The following is a 21,863-nucleotide window of genomic DNA, read 5'->3' as shown; positions in this document are numbered from 1 at the left end:
TTCAATAGATACTTTGGTCAATGTTTTAAGATGAAAGAAAATCAATCCATGCTATGCCTATGTTAAATGCAAATCAATCTCTCAAATTTCTTTTATACACAATATTTTTCTTTATAAATATCTCCCCTGTCCCTTGCAGACACCTATGTGGGAGCATACACAATCACACACAATGGAATTTAGAAATACACATGTATAATGACAAAGAGACACTACCCTTTACTCTAACACAACTCTAGACGGCCTGGAAAAAGTTATGATTACATGACATTTAAGAAATAGTGATCAATTTTGTTTTTTATTCGAAGTATATATTTAATGTATTATAGAAAAAGATGCAATGGACTTAATTTTGTCTGTTCACCAAAGTCAAAGTCTTCAAATTATTGTTGAAATATGTTTTCGGATTTTTGTAAAACTTCACTACGAAGTTCTGCTATTCACATCTCTAGGAATGGAGCTCCTGATGACTTAGACATCTATTAGTAGCACGTCTGTGTATTAATACTGTTCCTTTTGTAAGTTTATTTATTTCAATACTATTTTTCCTTATATGAGAAAAAACTGAAAATAAAATGCACAATAAGTGGAACAAGCAGTGATTGGCTGACACCCCACGGCCAAGGACAGGCTCCAGCAGCTTTCGGAGTAGCAATGTCATCACAGGATGGTGCATAAAGCAGCATCATATTAGAGTGGAATTCAGCCAAACACAGTAATGTATGGATGTAGACGCATCTGAAAGAAGGAAAATAGAGATTTATGCAGGTAAAAAAAATCTGGCAAAGAAACTTCTCCCAAAGTCTTATGCCCAATTGGAATGAGGTTTAGAGGTTTTGGAGCAGAGAATTTTCATTTGCAAATTATGTGTTTGTTAATAATAAATATGCTCAGGAAAAAAAAATGTTAACTTGTCAGATGTAGCCTACTTGGAGGCTTTAATAGTTTTTTGTTTGTACACAGCATTAGAGTTCAATACAAACATCACTAAAATCTTGAAAATAAACCTTTATTCTGCCTTTAAAAAGTTAATTCACCAGAAGTGATAATTAAGATTAGTTTTAGTGGTTTCAGCTCAGTTCTTCCTGGAATGTGATTTCTCCCACAACACTAATGCTAAATAAAGCACTGTGTAATGTACTGCAACTGAGTCCCTACTTTAGAACAGATTCTAAGGGCTTTAAAAAAGCAAAGAAGAAAGAAAAAGCTTTCTCAAGATATGTATGAACAGATCTTACTATTTCTAGAGTCATCGTAAATAAATGAAAAAAGACTTGCTGTAGTCTAGAAATTGGATATACAGTTTAAACATAAGTGTTCTAAATAAGTATTATACTAAATTTCCAACATAACTTCCAAACCCATCCCACCCTACCCCCCAAAAAAAGAAAAGATGTTAAAATGTCTAATAACATTGGTGGCTATGGCAAAGCAATGGCTTTTTCATGACATATTTCGCTTTTTTAAATCGTTCAGATTGCATATTTTAATTTATAAATTCAATAATCTATATTTCATCAATATGTTAATTTAGAATCTGATACAGTAGGTTGGCTAATTGTCTAACAAGGAAGATCCAACTTACAAATGACACAATGTCACATTCTTCTAAAAATTGACTAGACAAGAAACTTAGAGGGGAAAATTAGTTCACTGTTGTGCACACAAGATGCTGTAAAGTACATCTGCAAAGTTGTCAAAATGCAAGGGAGCCCAGAAGCCAATATTAGTGGAAAAGGTAAAAGATAATTCCAACTATAATGCACAGAAAGTTTCAAATATGTGTGTGTGTGTGTGTGTGTGTGTGTGTGTGTGTTTTCCATTAAAACTACATTTTTATTGAGGACATACTAAATGCTAGCTAGGAGCTTATATTTATTACCTATGTTCTATTTCTAAAGTTAGAAATTACATCAATTAACTTGTTGAATATATATTCTAAACCATTTTAAGTTACGTTAATGTAAGTCATCACTTGCTATCCTACATAAAGGAAGAAAAGAAGAATTAATTTCCCATAAAAATCTGAAATTTGAATTATAATTTCCCTGTGATAATTTTACATATAAGAACTAGAGTCTAGAGCAGATTTATGTTCTATAATAAAAGCATTAATCTTCCCAGTCAAATGTAAAGAGTTATAGATATGTAAGTAAATCTCAACAGATTTCTATAGCTACTTAAATATATGCAGAGAAAATTAGAAAAATTATGTTTTTCCCTAAGGGTAGTATGATAAATAAAAAACAGCATTGAACTCGGCATTCCCTGACTTATGTTCTAGTCCAAATTTTATATCTCTGATGATTTTGTGATCTTAATCAAACTACTTTGCCATGCTGGGCCTCAGTCTTCTCTTCTGTAAAATTAGATCATTTTTAATTCTAAAATGTGGTCATCCAAATGATTTGACATTCAGAAATTAAGCTGTTAATTACAATGTATTTTACTTTGATTTTTAAGTGTTTAAAGTTCAGATATTCTGCACATGTCAATTAACAAATAATACACTGAAACAAAAGCATGAAGACACCACAGCTGGTATATACAAATACATCTAGGGGCTTGTGATGTGCCTATGGGGAAAGAGAGGGTTTGTGATATATACCACATGCATGCTTTCTCACATATGATACTTAAAGATAGAAAGATGGCAAGAGAGAATTATTTTGCTATATTTTTCCAGCTGTATGATTTACTTGAAATCTTGAAACTGACTTGGGGTAAGTTTGTATAAGGTTCAAATTGTCAAGCATGTACTTCCATATAAATTTGTATTCTCATTGCAGATCAAATCAGTGGATGATCTTTCTTTATTTCATAGACATTCAGAGCTCCAGTTAATGTTGCTAAAGATAAGGCCTAAGTTTCAGCAGTTAATAGCCCCTCATATGATAAATGAAGCTGATTAATAGAAACACCAGCATATATAGATTCATTGTGCCTCTTAAAAATGCCCTTGGTTATAGACAAGAGAAGCATATTTTAGAAATTACGCTTAAAATTAAAACTGGAAGCTGTAGCTTGCATCACTACAGAGAGATGCCTTTCCACTATAATATATATGGTGTAATATATATACACAAATAAAATTGATTATTAGTTTTCTTAGTACTTAGACTAATTGATGGTGGCAAGTCATCCATTTGCTTCCAAAATCCAAGTAATTAAAAAAAATAAGTTCTGCTGTATTTTTTACTAAGTATACAATGCATACATTGAACATAATTTGATCAGTTAGAAAGAACATTGTTCAGACTTTAATTCAGCCGTTCTTTACACAAGGAAAACTGTCACTAGAGTTAATATGAATTTTTTCTTGAATAACTTTTAGGATCAGCTGGCTACAAATAGATTTTAAAATTAATGTCTATCCAAGACATAGCCTTTATATTCTTGCCAAAAATAAAGTCCCTTACTTTCCATTTACTAAATAAAATATTTTACTCGCAAGTAAGTACATTATCTAAACATCAGCATCACAAAGATAAACTGAAAAAAAATACAAAAATAATAAGCAAAGTGGTATCTGTACTTTTAGATTGTCTATTAATCTTTTGGAATTATATTTTTTACAAAAATTGAAAATTCATTTAACATTTAGTAGAAAACTGGAGATTTAAAAATACATAGAAAAACACATGGTTGTTGCTTTCATTTTACAAATCAAAAGTACAGAGTACTTCTAGGTCCCAAAACTGTTACCACTAGGACCAGGCTTACCAAGCAAAGGAAGAGTAAAATGGAAAGGTGGACACTCAATCTCAGTAATTCCATCCAAGATCCATATTTTGTTCACTTAAACACATTATTTAGTAGAAAGCAAAGGCTTTTGTTTGCACTGCAAAGGTAAGAACTATGAAAACCTGGGCTACTTCATCTGTTTCTTTAATGTGTGAATTTCATAAATCCAACAACTCTGCAATACATCTCTCAGATTCTGTCAAAGAATAATTATAGAAGCTTTATTTGAATGCCTTTATTTTAAAGCCTGTGAAAACAAACCAAAAATAGAGTTTGGGGGAGATAGGGGGCACTGTTATTTACAAACTTATTTCTACAACGCTATTTAACTTTTGATAATATAACCATAAACAGAATTTATGAGGAACACCTCAAAAAGTCTAATTCTCATGAAGAAAGAAAACTGTAAGAGGCATCGCTTTCATTTTATCACAAATAAAGTACCAAGTAAGGAAATTCAGGAAAACTATAAATATAAATGAATGCTTTACATCAGATGAAAGCAAAGATTTTTAATTAATCCCTACTGTAAGGAATTAAAAGAATCCATCCCTCATGTTTTTCCTTACATAAATGGAGAAACTATTACAAAACACTGTGTTCTTTTTTTATAATTTACATCAGACTTAATCAAAGAAAATACATTTAGGCAGATTTGCAAAAAATAACGATAATATCTTTTTAAAAACAGAAAATCATCTACTTATGATACAAACAAAAATCAGAACAAAAGGAACCCTGTTATTATGTTAGATGTCTAAACAGAATGTAACTTTGTAACCAGTGGATCCCTTATCCCTTGACAGCAATATAGAGGAGATGAAGCGTATCAATTACGATTACCAATTACATTAAGGGGAATGTGTTTCATTCGTCTTTATTTCATTTTAGGTCAGTTATTTATTGTGGTTAAAACTTTATACATCTTTTGAATACCCAATGACATACAAGTTTCTCAAAATCACTTTTGGCAAACTGCATGATTCATTCCTATTGCTTTGTGGGTTTTCTCTTTTGGTATATGGACTTGTTTGCTCAGTTAAGTGACTTAACATCACACATTAGTTTATTTTTAAGGCTATCACCTTGCCCTTTAAACTGGATGCCAATGGTATGGATATTGGCTGCTTTAAAAACTCAAGAATATAGAGCTGACCCCATCTGACGAGCCAAACGAAGCTTAAGTGACAGCACAGAACATATGAAGTGTTTGCATAAAATAGCTATGAGACTGTCACTTTTGATATGTCCATCCAAAAGCATAAGATTACACAATTTTAGAACATAAATGCCATTCAGCATCAGGATAAAAAGTACCATAAGGATGACAGCTGAGAAGTAAATATTCTGCAGAAAGATCTCTGCGCTTTTTACATTACATTTACCATTTTCTAGAGAAATACATCAATTTATTTGTGGGTGGTTATAAGTAATCTTACAAATAATCTACATTAACTAGAATCTTCACTGGACATAAAAGTGATAAAAGCACTAAAAACAAAACAAAAATCTGCTTCTAACTCCAAGTAAAGCAGTAACATAATAAAGTCCCCACTATGTTGACTGTCAGGTTAAAATAAATAACTCAAACACGTGCATGAAAGACTTAATTTCAAAAGTCATTTAATGTAATGTAGCTTAAACCTGTGTCTCCTTGGATTGCTTTATTAGCTACAAAGGCATATTAAGTCTGCTTCTGCTTATTTGAATAGCTACAGTAAAGTTTTATATTTTTATATTTATTTATTTATTTAGGAAACTTTTAATAATTATGCAAGCAATAAAAATAAATATCCCCATGGCTAAAAAATGACTTTTCCTTTGCCTCAAGTCTACTCAGATCACACATTCAATTTGCAAAGCATATTTAATAGAAAAACTAATACTTGGTATGATTTAATAGTCATAAATGTGTTTCTCGAGATGAGTCCTGCCAGTAAGAAATGTGTAATGTTTTGTTAGCAGAGTTTCTTACAGCATTAAACAAAGGAGTTTCCAAAAAGGTTTACCTGTTGTGTACCAAATAAACCTGGGTGGGTGTAAAAAGTAACCTTTCTGTGAATTCTATATCACACAAGCAAAACTTTCAAAAATAAATTTTATGTTTTCTAAAGTTCACCTCAGGATATACATTCTTTATACTCTTGCCACATTTCACTGAAAAACGACAATGTCAGATGATCCATCCAACTTTTATATTCTCAGTATATCCCAATGCACACCAAAATATTCTTGCACATAGTACATCAACCATGAATATTTTTGTTGTGTGGCTGAAATAATTAATGGCTTGTTCAATTTAATTTTGCTTTTAAACTTTTAGTACTAAGCATGAAAAATGCAAATGCTGGAGGCATATCACGATAGAGGCTGAATTTTTATAGATACCAAAGTATTTAAAAATGCAGTTTTGCACGATATTTGCATATCACTAACTACTTTAAAATCAACATTCTTGTCAAAATAGTAAGTATTTCAGCATTCTCATCACAATAGTAAGTAAGTAAACTTGGTACTTATTTACCAAGTATCTGCTTATCTGTAAAATCCTGCATATACAATCCTGCATATAGCCAACACTTTTAAAGTGTCCATTGTATACAGATGCCAGTAGCAACTTTTGAAATTTTCTCTGTGAATGCAATTATCACTTATTAGCCACAAAAGGAAGTAATTTCAGGTTAAAGCTAACCATCCAAATACATACAGACATATTTATTCTGGATACAGAAAAAATAGGATCAATTAGGGCTGTCAAATACAAAGAGAAGTACAAAACACTGCCTACTTTCAGTATTTCCTTTAGGAGCTTCCTGAACTTTAGGTCTAACTTTCCAAATACAGTGGTGCACCTTGGTTTGGAAGGGTAGATGGCTCCAGCTTAATTAATGGTGAATGAATTGACATAAAATTCCTGCTACTAAAAAGCTTAAGTAATAGCTTTTAAAAACAAGACGAAGCTTTACAGATGTCCTGTCTCAGAGTGATTAGCCCTCACTGGGATCATATTTAAATGTATTTGGAATCATCTTACCTGTTTGCTGTACTTGTTATTGGTTTGACAGCTGTACTCAGAGCAGTGATCTGATCCAATTGAAATGTTGTCTCCTGCTCCCACAAATGTGTTGGCTGGTGGTAGATCTTGTACGGCCTGGTGTTTTTTTCCTGCAGTTGGTGACTGGGGGTGAAGCTGGACAGTAGGCAATGGTGAACTAGATTTGTAATGCCTTGCCAGATCAGGACTGCCAGGCCCACCATTAACAGATCGGTATCGCCCCATGCTGGGGCTGTCTGACAGCTTCTCATTGACACTATCATACCTCTGTCCATTTGGTTTAGAAGCTTCTACCGTGACGATGCTGCTGTAGAGAGGCTGCTTAGATTTTTTGTTTTTCTTGTCCTTTTTAGGCTTTTTCGATTTGTCATGCTGTTGGGGTGTAAAGAAGTCCTCATGATCTTTTTTGCCAGCTTCATAGCCATTTTTAGTTTTGGACCTGCAGTACCTTGCCATCACGACAATTAAGATGATCAGAATCACTGTCATAATTCCTGCAACCACCCCAATGACAATACTGAGTCTCTGTTTGCTAATTTCATAGCTTGGATCACCAGCTATATCCTGGGTGAGTGGGGTGTGCAAGCTTCTGACTATCTGGGAGTCAATCACAGTTGCATTAGAAACACTCTCATTGACAAACACATGCACCAGAGTCGTGGTGGACTGGGAAGGCTGCCCACTGTCATTTACTTGCACCACCAACCTGTGCAAGCCATAATGCTTTTGGGTGAGTTTCCCCACTAAGGAAACCACACCACTAGTGGAATCAATCTCAAACAGCTTGAAGGGATTCCCTCCCACAATGCTGTAGTTAAGGTCTGCATTGATGCCATCGTCACTGTCTGTTGCCAACACTGTAGCTACTACTGTCCTGACATTACTTGAAGGTGGCAGTAAAGTGTAGGAAATGTTTCGAGGAAGGGTAACTGTGGGAGCATTGTCATTCTCATCCATAACAAAGAGAGAAACTGTAGCTGTGGCTGATCTGGGAGGCTCTCCCCCGTCCACAGCCTTAACTCTGAAAGTATATGTGGTCTGATGTTCCCTGTCAAAAGACATTGTGGAGTAAATAGTCCCCGTGTCATTTTCAATGGAAAAAATATTACCGTTTTCCTCTATGTAGAGGCTCATCTCTGCATTGCGCCCCTTGTCAGCATCCATCACTGTGACCATCCCTACCGGGCTGTTGGGCTGCAAGTTTTCTTTCACATAAAAGGTAAAGACGTCCTGCATAAACTTAGGGTCATTGTCATTCTTGTCAGCCACCTGCACAATCACCGTGGTGCTGCCCTGGAGCACCGGGATGCCTTTATCTTTGGCATTAACTTTAAACTCATACCTGTCAGTCTGCTCGCGGTCCAGCACCGAATTGACCAGGATGTCCCCAGAATCGGGATCGATGGCAAAGATTCCCATCACTGATGAGTCCAGCGAGTAGGCGATCTCCGCGTTCTTGCCGCTATCCGCGTCTGTAGCCAGCACCGTGGCCACTCTCTCGCCGGGGAGGTTGTTCTCCGGGAAGTAAACCTCCACCACCGACTGGCCGAAAACCGGCGGGTTGTCGTTGGTGTCTCCCACCTTGACCACCAAGGAGTTGTTGCTGGAGAGGCTGGGGCTGCCCGAGTCCACTGCCACTATGACCACATTGAACTCCCGGGTCGTCTCGTAGTCCAGAGGGGCCGAGGTATGCAGGAAGTACTTTTTCTTGTTCTGGTCGCCCTCTGTGTCGCTTGCCGGCTTGAGCTGGAAGGGTACGTCGCCCACCACAGTACAGGTGACCACCCCATTCTCACCTTGGTCTCGGTCTGACACCTGCACCAGGGCGATGGGGGTGTCGACCAGAACGTCCTCGGCCACATTAGCCACCCCGTCCTTGAGTGGGATGCGCCCGATCTTGCGGATTTCAATGGACGGCACGTTGTCGTTCTCGTCCTTGATGTTGAGCACCACGGTGGCCTTGTCAGTCTTGGGGGGCTGCCCGCGGTCGCGTGCCATGACAGTGAAGCGCAGTTGGTTCACTTCCTCACGGTCGATGCGGTGCAGAACGCTGAGCCAGCCAGACGTCTCGTCTAGGCGCAGCAGCCGCCGCACGGACTCAGTGGCCGCCCCGAACACGTACTCGATCTGCCCGTTGACCCCCACATCCAGATCGGCCGCGCGCAGCTGCAAGATAGGGGTCCCCGGGGCGCTATTCTCCGCCAGGTCAGCCTCGTACACGCTCTTCTCGAAGCGGGGGCTGTTGTCGTTCACGTCGGTGATGAGCACCCGCAGGATGGCCTGCGACGAGCGTGGGGGGTCGCCGCCGTCGCGCACCCGCAGGGTCAACTCATAAGAATCGCGCTGTTCACGGTCCAGCGCCCCCTTCACGATCAGCTGCGGCTGCTTCTCGCCGTCCGGAGTGTCGGCCACCTGCAGTTCGAACACGCTGCTGCGGCCGCCCGGGCTAGCCCCTCCGCCGCTCTCGGGCGCGTCTTGTCGCCGCTTGGAGCCACCCATGCCGCCGCCGCTCGCGCCGTTCCCGCCGCCCCCTGGATAGGGGGCGCTGTCGGCAGGCCCAGCGCGCCGGCCCTCGCCGCCGCCGCCGCCGCCCCCAGGCTCCTGGAGCAGCTCGTAGCGCTCGATGCCGTTGCGACCGAAGTCACGATCGGTGGCAGTGGGCAGCAGGTAGAGCGTACCCACCGGCCGGTTTTCCTCTACCGTGAGCGTCAGCACCGGCGACGGGAAGGTGGGCGTGTTGTCGTTGATGTCAAGCACGATGACCCGACCCTCGAACAGGTCCACCCAGCTCTGCGAGGGCCCGATCACCGACACCTCGAAGTCCAGGAAGCACTCGTTCTCGTCGAAGATCATCTGACACTGAGGCAGCTTCTCGCGGTCGATGCGCCGCTCGCTCGTGCTCAGCTCCCCGGTGAGGTTGTCGATCTTCAGGTATTCGGAGCCCGACTCGAGGCTGAAAGTCACCTCGCCCGAGCCGGTCACGATGCCGAGGTCCGAGGCGACGTTACCGATGCGGACGTCGGCGGGGCCCTCCTCCGCCAGCCGGTATCGAAGGAGTTGCTTGGCGGCCGCCAAGCTGAACGAGAGCGGCAGGAGGAGGCAGCAGCCCAGGCACCAGCCGCGCGCCCAGCCCGCCGTCCGCATCCTCAGCATCTTCTCCTGCTGCTGCTGCTACTGCTCCTTCTAACCACAGCCCCCTCGGTGTCCCCCTCCTCCGGGGCCGGCCGTTAATCTTCGCCCCAGTCCTCTCCCCTCCCGGAGAAAAGAAGGAGCAAGGGAGAGGGAAGGGAGGGGGCAAGAGCAGCGTGCAGAGTCGGCCTCGGAGGATCAGCGATAGATCCTTCCTTTTTTTTTTTTCCTTTTGCTTCTTCTGAAAGTTATTGTTTCATAATTCATGCAATGGGTGCTAATCGCCCGCTGGCCGGCCGTCGTTCAGTGGCTGTACTCACAGTTTACGGGACACTGCGCGCGGCGGGCTCTGCACTCCCCCGCCTCCCAGAATCATCCCGGCAGCGGGCGGAGGATCCTGGTCTCTCGACCCGACTCTGTCGGCTGGGGCCGGAACCACTCCGTTAAGGCGGACGGTGGAGCCCGGAGGCGGCGGGGAATGTAGCCACCCCCACCAGCCAGCCCCGCTAGTCTTTGCTGCTACTCGAGTTGAGTCCAATTCACGTTCCAGTCACTCACTCCAGACCCAGCCTCTGTACCCTCTCCGGCTGCCGGGGCAAACGTGAGTCTCTTCCTGCACTAGGCGCCAGGGCCAGCAACAAGCCAGTCTCAACTCCGACTCCGCTTAGGCAGCAGGGGAGCCAGCCAACAGATCAAGAATGAAAAATCCCTGGCAGGTCTCTCCGGGCACGGTGCAGAGGAGACTACTCACGTCACAGCGCGGTCCGCAGCCGGGTCTACCCGGCGCGCTGAAGAGCAGACCGAGCCATCTTCAGAGACGCCCAGAGCCTCAGCACCTTCTCAATCCCCGAGAGCTCGGGTTTCTCTTTTTTCTTAACAACTCTGCGCAAGGTCATTAGTCACGAAGCCGCCTCCTGAAACCGCAGCAGCCGTTAGCCCGCGGGGGCTAGGGCTGAGGCGCACCACGCGGTGCCCAAGTTTGGGTTTGCAGCCCCAGAGTCCGTGCCTTTCCTCACCTGCATTGGGCCCGCATGTCGGAGCAGTGGGATCTGCAGCGCTGTGCGCGATTCTGGGAGGAGATTGCAGCCTCTCTCTCTTTCTCCCCGCTCTCTCTCGATCCCTCCCCTCCCTCCCTCCCTCCCCCTTTCTCCTCCCTCCCCCTTTCTCCTCCCTCCTCTCCTTTCTCCTTTCCCCCTCTCCAACTCGCTCTCCTGCACGCTCCCTTGTTCTTTCCTCTCAATCCCAATGCAGGGAACTGGAGGTGAACTTGATCTTTTTGCAGTTCAAAGGTGAGCAAACCGAGCTCGAAGCAGAGGCGACGATGGCCGGGCGAAAACGCCTGGCTGGGCTCCCCCAGTGCCAATTAACAAAGATGCCCAATTCTGTCCGGATTCCCGAAGAAAAGCAAAAGGCATTTGAGGGGATGGGGGTGGAGTCAGAGACAGCTGCCAAGAAGCTTGACAAAAAAAAAAAAAAAAAAAAAAATCCAGTTTGTCAAGGGAGAAAAAGTGCCAGTAGGTTGTTGCCTCGGAAGTGCCCTGGCAGGGCGGGTGAATTCCGCAGTTGTCTCGTCCCCTTTCACGTTTCTGAGAGTCTGGCGCAAGCGCTCCGGTGGCTCCCGGCGCTGCGGCTGGGAGACACTAAATGGCAACTGAGAAGCTCCTGTTAGTTCGCCGGGAGCTGGAAACCCTCAAGTTTGCCCAAAGTGGTGGTTGCTGCTGTGAGCTCGCTCGCCATTCGGGCTCGTCCCTGACGTGGCGACAGCGGCAGCAGCCGAGCTGCCGAAACTACACACTCGCAAAAAAGGAGGGAGGAGGGCCGGGGGAAGGGAGGCGAGGGGGAGTACCAGCCAGCCGCGGCGGCGGAAAGCTCAGCTTCAACTCCCAGGGCTGTTCTGAGTGCCCAACTCCAGCCAGTTCTCCTTAAACATAAGCCTGCCCTCCCCCCTTCCCCAGCGAGTGCTGCCGCGGTCATCTCTAGGGTCCTTATTTTCTCTCCCTTGAGCAGATAAATTTCTTCCTGGCTCTAAGGCCGAGTGAGTGTCTGAGCACACTAGAGAGAGTGTCAGGAAATTTTTCTCCTTCTTCTCGCGCCTCAGAGAAGATGTCCTCCCCGCGAAAGTGTCTCGGGTTTGAGATTGAGCATCTGGGTCAGGGCATGGTTAAGGGTGGCTTGGGGATCCTGCGTGCGCCCAGGAAGTACGCTGGTGTTCTGAGAAACCATGATGAGCTGCAGTGGTTGGAAAGAACATAAACTCGGAAGAGAGCTAGAACGGGGATCCTTTTTTGGGAGCGTAGACTTCGGAAGGCTGGGTTGGGGGCGGGGGAAGGGGATGCCTATCTTTGTTTAAATGCTTGGCATTCCTGTCATCCCGCATGCTTACTGTGGCAGACCCTGTGTGCGCGCGCCTGGGGAAGAAACACATGTTAAAAGCCTCGACATTATTTTGTGAGCAAAAACCTGCAGCCTTCAGTAAATGGCAAAGTGTAGCGTCACCTATCTGGATAAAAGGGAAATAAACTTTAATGGCAACTTTGTTTACCAAAGTGTCCTCAGCTCCTTTTCTCTCCTTTTGACTTCATGCTACTTGATCACCCGTGGTATTCCCCCAGTTTCCAATCACGCCCACGGCAGGCCGCCTCATCAACTCTCAGGTTTGGCTGTGTTTCTCTTTTGCACTGTAGTTTTTCACTTTTAATTCATTTCAACAGCTGTTAAACGAGGGGTGCCTGCCAGGAGTAAGAGGATTGAGGCGGACAGGAGACATTTGGGGAGAATTCTTATCACCTCAAAAGAGAAAAAGGGTTACTATTAGGATTTGTTATGTTCTCAATTCGTCTCCTCTGTCCAATCTGTTAGGCATACGAGGGCTTCCCCTTAAAGGAAATTTTAAAGTGAAAAGAAATCCATCCGGAGCTTGTACTCTGACTTTATGAGACCTGTGTGGGGAAGCAAAATGATTTAAACAAGACAAACACCAGTAAAGTCTACGAGCAAATGTAGCGCTCCGTGTTTGGGCGGGCGCAGAGAACAAGAATGGGGGAAGAGGCGGCAGAGATTTCCAGCTCTTCCTATGGGCGACAGCAGGGGCGCGGAGCACGGAAGTGTGTGGTGAAACTGGTGTGTGCCAGGGTGCTGCCCAGAATTTTCCAGTCTGATAAAGCAGCAGGACTCCAGGGGTGGCAGCTCCTCCTCCCGAGCTAGGGCCGGGAACTGTCTCCCCTCCCAACTCTTCCGCCGCCGCCACCAGAGCGGCTTTGCATTGTATCTGCAGCATCAGCGAGAAAAGCCCAGCGCGCAGGCTCAGTGTGTTCCACCGCAGTCCCGAGCAGGGGGAAGAAGGGGGGGAGGTTTGGAGGCGGGCACCGCAGCGCCTTCGCGGTGGGTTAAGTGGTAGTAGCGTTAAATCCCCTCTATATTTGCCTGGGTCTCGGGTTTATCAGAGGGTCCTCCCCTCCCTTTTTTCCTGACTCGGAGGAAGAAGAGGGAAGCCGTTTTCTCTCTGCGGCCTTGCGCCCGTGCATTCCGATGCGCGGCAATATGGTGCAGTGCGCTCACTCTCCTCGCCGCCTTTACTAGATTTTTGCAAACTTCAGGCAGGCAGCCGCGTGGGCAGAGACGTTGTGCACGCCCTCTTCCTTCTCCAGACCGTAAACTTGAATAAGCCCCTCCGCGTCTTCAGGCATCTGTTCGCAGCCCTGGCGCGCACTAGCCAGGCGCACACTTGCAGAGAGCGAAGGAGTGGGCGGTATTTTCCCAGCGCGCTGCAAAAATTTTCCCCGATGACTGGGGAGGGTTGGGGTGGGAGGGAGTTGCAGCGTGTCCTTCACAGTGGGGTGGTTTTCTCTTGGCGAAGGAGAAGTCGTCCTCCCCACTCTCATCTAGACCAACTCCACTGCTAAGCCAAGCCAGCGTGGGAAATGGGTCCGACGTGTGCGGCATGGAAAACAGAGCGGCCAGACTGCGGGGGCCAAAGAGTAACCCGACTGGCCTCCCTTCCCCCTCCGTCCCCAACTCCGACCTGTTCCCCAGAGCTGCCAAGAGGCGACAGCGGCTTTGCCGAGCGGCGCGGTTCTTGGCCAAAGGGAACGGAATGGGCGGGGTGGGAGTGGGGGCGAGGTGAGGAGAGCCCTCAGGGCGCCTTTACAAGGTTTGGAGCTCCCAGTCTTCTTCCGCCCCCTGTCTGGGGACTGACTCTATCACTCCAGCCTCCCGCCGGCGCGGCACGGAGGATGAATGGAGGCGAAAAGCCGTTTCCCCCCACCCCCGCCCCATTTCCGCAGTCTTAGTGGCAGTGTCACAAGTGCTCAGCAATTTCATTAAATGGAACCCGGGGATTTAATCCTCCACCCCCACCTCGCGTTCCAGACCTCACCAAGGGAATACGATATCCGGTTTCGCTCCGCCCACAGACCCAGCCCGGCTTCTTAGACCCGAGGCTGCATTTATCTTCTCCACCTGAGAGGAAAGGGTTCCGAAGGAAATGGGATCGGAAAGTGTAGCCGGCTGCAATAAAGAGCCGGTCGCTGCTGCTGCTTTGGCGGCAAGAACTGAAGTGAGAGAAAACGAGATCTCTGACCTAAAGATGGCATTGACCAGAGTGGTAGGACGTCCTCTCATTATAGGAAGCAAAATGTTTGAAAGAATGTTGAAATGATGGGAATGTTTGTTTTCTCTTGCCTAGCTTCTTTTATTGTATGTGTTTTTTATTGTTGTTTTGAAAGACAATAAAAACAAATGTCTCTTTGAGAGCCAAAATTTTATAAATATGGAATTGGCTAAAATATAAAAACCATGCCAATAAAAACTTAACCATTGATACTTTGCCTGTGCCAAATATCCTACCCTAAACGTACAATATTCGGTAGTTGGTTGTTACTTTTTTCTTTCTTTTTTCACCTACTAACCCCGGATGCTTAAAACCGCTTTGCTTTTAAGGAATTTCAGTGACTGGGCTGAAAAATAGCATTCATGGTCCGTGAAGTAGTTTGAGCCTCAAGAAAAGTCAGGAAGAGAAGTAACATCGCAGCTAAAATCTATGGGTAAGAATACGAAGAAGTAGGTGCCGTAGACATCATCTCAGGGGGGCTTTCATTTATAATAGACGCAGTATTCACAATACAAGAAAAAGGTTAAATACAGTAAACATGATAGCCAGTTCTGGAAAGAAATGTAAAGCAGTTTGACAGAAAGGGAGAAAGTGACTCAAGAACTCCACCAAGGGACAAACAGAGGAAATGACACTTCTACGTCTCCAAATCCATTGACCTTTCATCTTCTCAAAAATGGTTCTCTACATACATTTACGTGTATCTAGACATGATTTCCAATTTTTTGTGAACAATTGTTTCCTCAACTAATTCTGGGGAATTTGATACTTCAGTTCTCAAATAATTATTAGAAACATTTGTTCTTAGATGCATATTATTTCAAAGATTAAAAAACAGCTGCATAACTTTTGTATTATAGCAAGTATGATTCTGATCTTTGGAACTGTGAAAAACTTTAAGCATATTTTGAACCCTTAAATCCTGGCACGTAGTATTATAATGTGTAGTAGACTAAAATGGCTAAATTATTTATTGCAATTACAGCCTTTTTGATGGACATTAAACCTTAGCAGTTTAAATAAGGAAACCACAGATTTCCTTTTAAGCCGGGTATAACTGCTTGCATCAGTGGTTATTTAATTGGTCTCTAGCCAAGAAACAGAATCAGTTGTGCTGTTTAAATCATGAAATCATGTATGGAAAGACATATATTGCAATATATCAAAAAGAACACACCTTTCCTAAAAATTAAATTGAGCCACCTCACACTGCCTAGTGGGTAACTATAACACATCTCCACAATGCCAGTATAAAAAAAAAAACTTTATAGATAAAAAGGAACTCCGGAAGACAGTGTTTATCTAAATATTAATTCATACTATGCCTCATTTTCAGATTTAAATAGTGTCTTAGCTTTTAAAATAACACTTGATAGAAATGATTTTCACTTTAAGTTTAGCACAGATTGACAGTTGATACTTTCTTTCAATCTGCAAAACATTAACTGCCAAAAACATATGTAGTATAACACAGGTTCACAATTTATACTGCATATATAAAAATCCAAGCAGTTACTATAACTGAAAAATGCTTTGCTTTTTATTTACAAGATAGTTTATGGATTTTTTTCAACTTTACATTAATTTGTATACATTCTCAAAACCTAAGTTTGGGGGGAACACTGTATGTTGCAGAATGTGAGTTCATTTTGGGAAAAAAAACACTCTTAATAAGGCAAAGCAGGATATCCTATTATTTGGGGCTTTCTCTTACTATCTATGGTAAAATTGGACAGTCCAATGCCCTTTGCAGTATGAAATTGAGACATTTAGCATTCTTTTGCTACCATGACAGGAAGTGTCAAGTACTGCTATGAATAATGACCTCTCAGATGGATAATATATTAAGGAATTTGGGGAAAAATCTCACTATAATGGCTTGTGTGAATATAATATTCAAATAAATGACCTTGATTGTTTTGAGTGGTTGAAAATTATGAATTAGCTTTTAAGTTGTAGCCCCTAAGTTGACTTTTGCTATAGAAAACTTCTTATTTTAACCATGAATACCAGGTAGTGCAAAACTTCTGGCTGATTGCATTTAGAAAATATATAATGTGGAATGTTTCTAGAGGGGCAATATAATAAATTGACCAACTCCTTTTAGCAGCAATACATTTTCCAATGATAGTATGTATGTTTTAAATGCCTGTTTCTGCACTTATTTGATGGATTATTCAAGTAAAGCTAGATTAAACGGCTTATCAAAGTAGGCAATATTGGTTTCAACAACACATCCCTTGTAAATCAACAGATGTGCTGTTCAATCACAGATGGAAATACAGATCCATTGGCAAGGTGAATACTTCCAAAAATCAAATAAATTTGTACGTGGTGATTTTTAACATTGGCAGACATATTTTCATCTAGTTTATTTTCCCTTAATAACTTGTGTAGACTTTATCTCCTTAAACAGGATTTTTGATGAAGTATTGTTGACTCACCATGGGATGGAAAGATAATGACTCTATGGTAAGTATTGTTCTTTTTATTTCCTGTTTTAGCTTCTTAAGTGATTCTCAGTATCATCTCAATTGACTGAATAGGAAACCATCATAAGGATGCAAATATAAGCTTTGAATTTGGCTAATTTAAGAATAAAATATTATATGTTTTGCTGCATTATTAAGCTGAAGGCAGTGATTAATAATTAGCACCAACAGGGTATATCTGAATTCAGCACTGCAAGGTTTTCTTTTTCTGAGTATTTCTCTCTCTCCCTCTCCAGATGTCAGCTACAGCCTGATCATGCCTGCCTATTTGGAGGAAAGAGGTAGTATCTACTGCTTTTTTCAGTGACATCTGTTATAAAGCTTCCCATTTCTTCTAACAAATTGGAAACATTGCTTCTGTCTTACTTGTTAAACTGATGTGTTTAAAACAGGAGACTGAGAGCAAAACATGGTAATCGTAAAAAGATATCATTGAAACTAAGGCAGTGTGCTGGTTTGGAGCCATTATGTATCCCAGAAAAGCCATGTTCTTTTAGTTCATTCTTGTGGGGGCAGACCTATTGTGGGTGGGAGTTTTTCATTAGGGCTTTCTGTGGAGATGTGACCCAACCCATTCAAGGTGGGTCTTAATCCCTTGCTGGAATCCTTTATCAGAGGATAAAAGGTAGATGAAACCCAGAGACCACAGGCAGACATTTTGGAGAGACATTTTGGAGACCATCATTGAAACCAGAACTGGGAGAGAAGCTAACAGATGAAATCCAGAGTTTACCCCAAAGAAGCTAAGAGAAGACCCACAGATGCTTAGAGAGAAAATGCCTGGAAGAAGCAAGAAGTACCCACAGGAACTAAGAAACCAGAACCCAGAAGAGAAGGACCAGCAGATTTTGTCATGTGCCTTTCCATGTGACAAAGGAACCCCAGTTGCCAGCAGCCTTTCTGCGGGACACTGATTACGTGCTTCAACTTGGCGGGCCTGGGCTGGGGGACCGGATCCACCCCTGGGGAGGGTAGTGGGCACGGGCGACAGCGCCCTCTACAGCCCCCCGGGCCTGGGAAAGTGAGGCCGGAGGCAGGCCCCATTTCCTCACCCAAAATACACCACTGTTAGGGGAGGCTTGCCGGAGGGAACCGCCTTTTCCCCACCCCCTTATCTTGCCCAGACACTCCCCGTTGCCAGCGCAACTCCCATTACCACCAGTGCGCATACATTGTTGCCAGACACCGTTACCGGAGCAACTCTCGCCCCTTTTCAATCAACCTCCGCGCTCTCTCAGAACCAATCCAAGCCTTTAACCCCTACAGCTACCCCGCCCTCTAAACCGCCCGATATAAGCTTGTACTCTCCCCTAATAAACTCTCTCTCTTGGTTTCTTCACCCTAAAAGAACCGTGTCCCGCCTGTTCCTTTCTCGCCGCCCTCCATACTTTGCACGCCTCCCGCCGGGGACCTGGCCAAGTCCCCCGCCTCGCCCTCGCCTCCGGGAAAGAGCCCCCGCCGCCGGTACCCTCGGAGCAATCCTGAGAGCCTAGGATTTAGCAACCGGCTGCCACCCTCCCCCAGACGAGTCAACTGCGACCGCAACTGGCGCCCAACGTGGGGCACCTGGAATTAAAAGTCCTTTCTACGCAGCGGTCCAGTAAAACCACCCGCTCGCCCGGACGCCTCTCCAGCTCCCCTTCTCCTCGCCTGCAAAGTAAGGGCCGCCCCGCGGAGTCGCCTCTCCCTCGCCGCTCCACGTCTGGGGCCGCCTCTCCCACGCCGCTCCGCGCCCGGGCCGCTCTTCCTTTCCCGCATTAACCTAACTCTTGCCCCCGACTACCTCTCGTCTTCTCTTCCTATATCCCCCCCATTCCTCCTAACACTCTTCCTCCAGTAGCTTTCCCTCCTCCCCTCCATTACTTTGCTGTGGTCCTCTGTGTCTTTGTTTCTTTGTTTAGCGCGGTGTGCCTCTTTGCAACCGCCCCCCCCCAAACTGCTCTCGCTACTAGAGGGTCCTGCCTTCTATTCTCACCGTCTCCTTCAGCCTCGCGGCCACGATTTACCTCATTTTCTTTACTCTATAATCAACCCCCCTTTTTTCTTTTCTCCCTCCGCTATGGGTAATCGTCTATCTGCACGCCAAGCACCCCAAGTTCGCGCTCTGGCGGGTCTCCTAGACACACATCGCTGTAAAGTGTCTGTCCGGCAGCTGCAGGTATACTGGGACCTCCTGCTGCCCTTTAACCCATGGCTCACCACTTGCCATCTTTGGGACCCTGTTACTTATGATCGCCTTATTGATCGGGTCACCAACGCCATGGAACATGAGAGCAAGCGCTTCCCTCCCGGCTTGCTCCCCACCTTAATAACCGTCCACTCCTGCCTTCAAGGCTCCCTCCCCCCTGATCGAGGCCCCATTAAATCCAAGGAAGCCCTATCAACCCAGCCAACAGATTCAGACAGCGATACTAATGTAGACCACGATTCGGACACAGAATCCTTAGTCGAGCAAATTAACAACGCGCTCGAAGTCGCCCCCCAAAAACAAAGCAATACTAAGCCTTGCCAAGATGGCGAACTTCCTCCTTCTTCTTCCTTCGAGGGGAGGAAGTGCTCCGGCGATGACGTCAGCCCTAAGCTGGGCCGGAAACCGCATGCGCTTTACCCCGCCCTTTCACAGGGCGGAGTTAGTCCGCCATCTTATGCCTTGGGCCCCGCCCTTTCACAGGACGGAGCTAGTCCACCATCTTATGCCTTAGCCACTCCCACCGCGCCGCCGTCTTGCGACGCTTGGGGCCTCCCACTTCCGCCTCCCCCTTCGGCGAGCTCCCCCTCGGAGCCGCTACCGGCAGCTGCCGCCGCTCCTCCCACCCTGCCGACTAACAACCCCTGGCTGCCTTCTACACCTCAAGGCAACCCTTGGGGCAATGCTCCCCCTACCCCCACTCCCGCGCCAAGCCCTCTGCAAGCGCGTCCTCCTTTCTCTCGTGCTTTTCGCTGCTTTCCTCTTAACCTTACCCCCACACCACAGAAACCGTATGACTGGTATCCCATTGACTCTGATACTATCAAGCAGCTTCGCAGGGCCGTCAAGGAAGACGGGTTAGGTAGCCCATACGCTTCCCAATTACTACAGGATATCGCCATGAACTTTTGCCTCCCCCAAGACTGGGCCTCGCTTGCCCGTTCCATTCTTAACCCCGGCCAGTTTGTAGATTGGCGTGCTCACTTCCAGGCGGAAGCAGCTAAGCAAAGTGAGCAAGACGCAGCCACTGGAGTCTATCATCACCCCGAAGCCTACTTGGGCACGGGAGCGTTTATAAATGCATCCGCCTATATTAATGCACCTGCCACCTTTTGGCCTATCCTTTGGGGAATCGCCTTGCGAGCGTTTGCCAACTGCTCTGCCTGTCGGCCTAATAAATTCACCAAGCTCTTCCAGGAGCCGAGTAAGCCTTTCGCCACCTTTGTCTCCAGAGTCAAAGAAACCTGCGCTCGAAAGCCCTCCAGCCGCACCTCAACTACAAGCAGCGCATCTGGAAACCGCACCTCGGCTGCAAACAACGCATCACCAACCCCACCACCCCGACCTCCTCTACCCCCCTCTCGCTACTCCTCTCGCTACTCTTCTCCCCTCCTCAGCCTTATTCAAGCAGCCTTCACCTCAGTGAATTCCTCCAACCCCAATCTTACCTCCTCTTGTTGGCTTTGCCTCTCCACTTCCTCCCCCCTGTATGAGCCAGTTGCCTCCAACCTCTCCTTTTCAGAAAACACAGAGGACAGCCCCTCGGAATGCAATTGGAATACCTCTGCCGTCCCCCTAACCTTTCATTCAGTCTCCTTTACAGGAAAGTGCATCCGCCCTCGCTCAAGTAACTCTCCCAACCTCACAGCTTGTGCCGACTACTCATCTCCCAGCAGCTCTGCAAAATTTCTCATTCCTCATAACTCCTCCCAATGGCTCTGCTCCTCTACAGGGCTTACGCCCTGCCTTAACGTGCAAACCCTCAATACAACTAATGAAACTTGCCTCCTAATTGTCCTCATCCCTAGGGTCCTATACCACAGCGAGGAAGACTTCTTCCTCCGCCTGGAAACAACTGCAGCTTCTGCCCCACTGCAAAAGCGAGAGCCCATCACCGTCCTCACGATTGCCTCCCTCCTAGGTCTTGCAGGCGCTGGCACCGGAATCGCTGCATTAGCCAGTCAAGGCTCCGCCCTAACTCACCTCCGGGCGGCTGTTGACGAGGACATTCGTCACCTACAAGACGCTATTTCCCATCTTAAAAATTCTGTCAATTCCCTCTCTGAGGTAGTGCTCCAAAACCGCCGAGGTCTCGACCTTCTCCTCCTCAAAGAAGGAGGCCTTTGCGCCGCCCTAGGAGAAGAGTGCTGTGTATATGCCAATTCCACAGGTCTCGCCGAAGACAGCCTAAAAAAGGTCCGAGAGGGACTGGAACAACACAAAAGAGACCGTGAAGCCACCAGCTATTGGTCCCACATCTTTACCCCCCTCCTCCCATACCTCCTCCCTCTCCTTGGCCCCCTACTAATGATTATTCTAGCTCTCACCTTAGGACCCTGCATTATCCGCAGAATTATCCAGCTTGTAAGGAAACAAACGGATGCTATTTTCTCCTCGTTCGTGCAAGTCCAGTACCAGCGACTCGCCACCTCTGACGCTCCCTACTCCGAGATGACAACCAACCCTCCACGACCTCACCGCCACCGGTCAACCCGCCGACCGCGAGGCCCTTCTCGATCGCCTGAACATCGCACCAACCTCGAGCTCCGGCTTCTCTGAACCTCCAACTTTAAACCCCCCACCCTCGTCCATCCCGCAAGCAGCAAGGCCCCTGTCGAGCGCCCGGGCGCCACACCAACGCCGAGC

At 45.6% G+C, this 21,863-nt stretch overlaps 1 protein-coding gene across 10 annotated transcripts in view; it reads right to left on the bottom strand.

Annotated features, from left to right (window-relative positions):
• Positions 1–10,994, bottom strand: part of PCDH7 (protocadherin 7) — a 421,527-nt gene extending 410,533 nt beyond the window's left edge. For 9 of the 10 annotated variants that reach the window (XM_037829537.1, XM_037829536.1, XM_037829538.1 and 6 more), the window contains exon 1: positions 6,779–10,994. In XM_037829537.1, the coding sequence (XP_037685465.1) occupies positions 6,779–9,952 (3,174 nt within the window). In that variant the 5' untranslated portion in view covers positions 9,953–10,994. Of the gene's footprint in view, positions 1–279; positions 739–6,778 lie in introns of those variants that run through there. The other variant, XM_037829545.1, reaches the window with a different exon arrangement.
• Positions 10,995–21,863: the final 10,869 nt, after the last annotated feature.

Source organism: Choloepus didactylus, chromosome 3, assembly GCF_015220235.1.
Source record: "Choloepus didactylus isolate mChoDid1 chromosome 3, mChoDid1.pri, whole genome shotgun sequence".
Taxonomy (NCBI): domain Eukaryota; kingdom Metazoa; phylum Chordata; class Mammalia; order Pilosa; family Megalonychidae; genus Choloepus; species Choloepus didactylus.
Note: the sequence above shows the minus strand (reverse complement) of the source record. Positions and strands in the feature narration are given on the sequence as shown.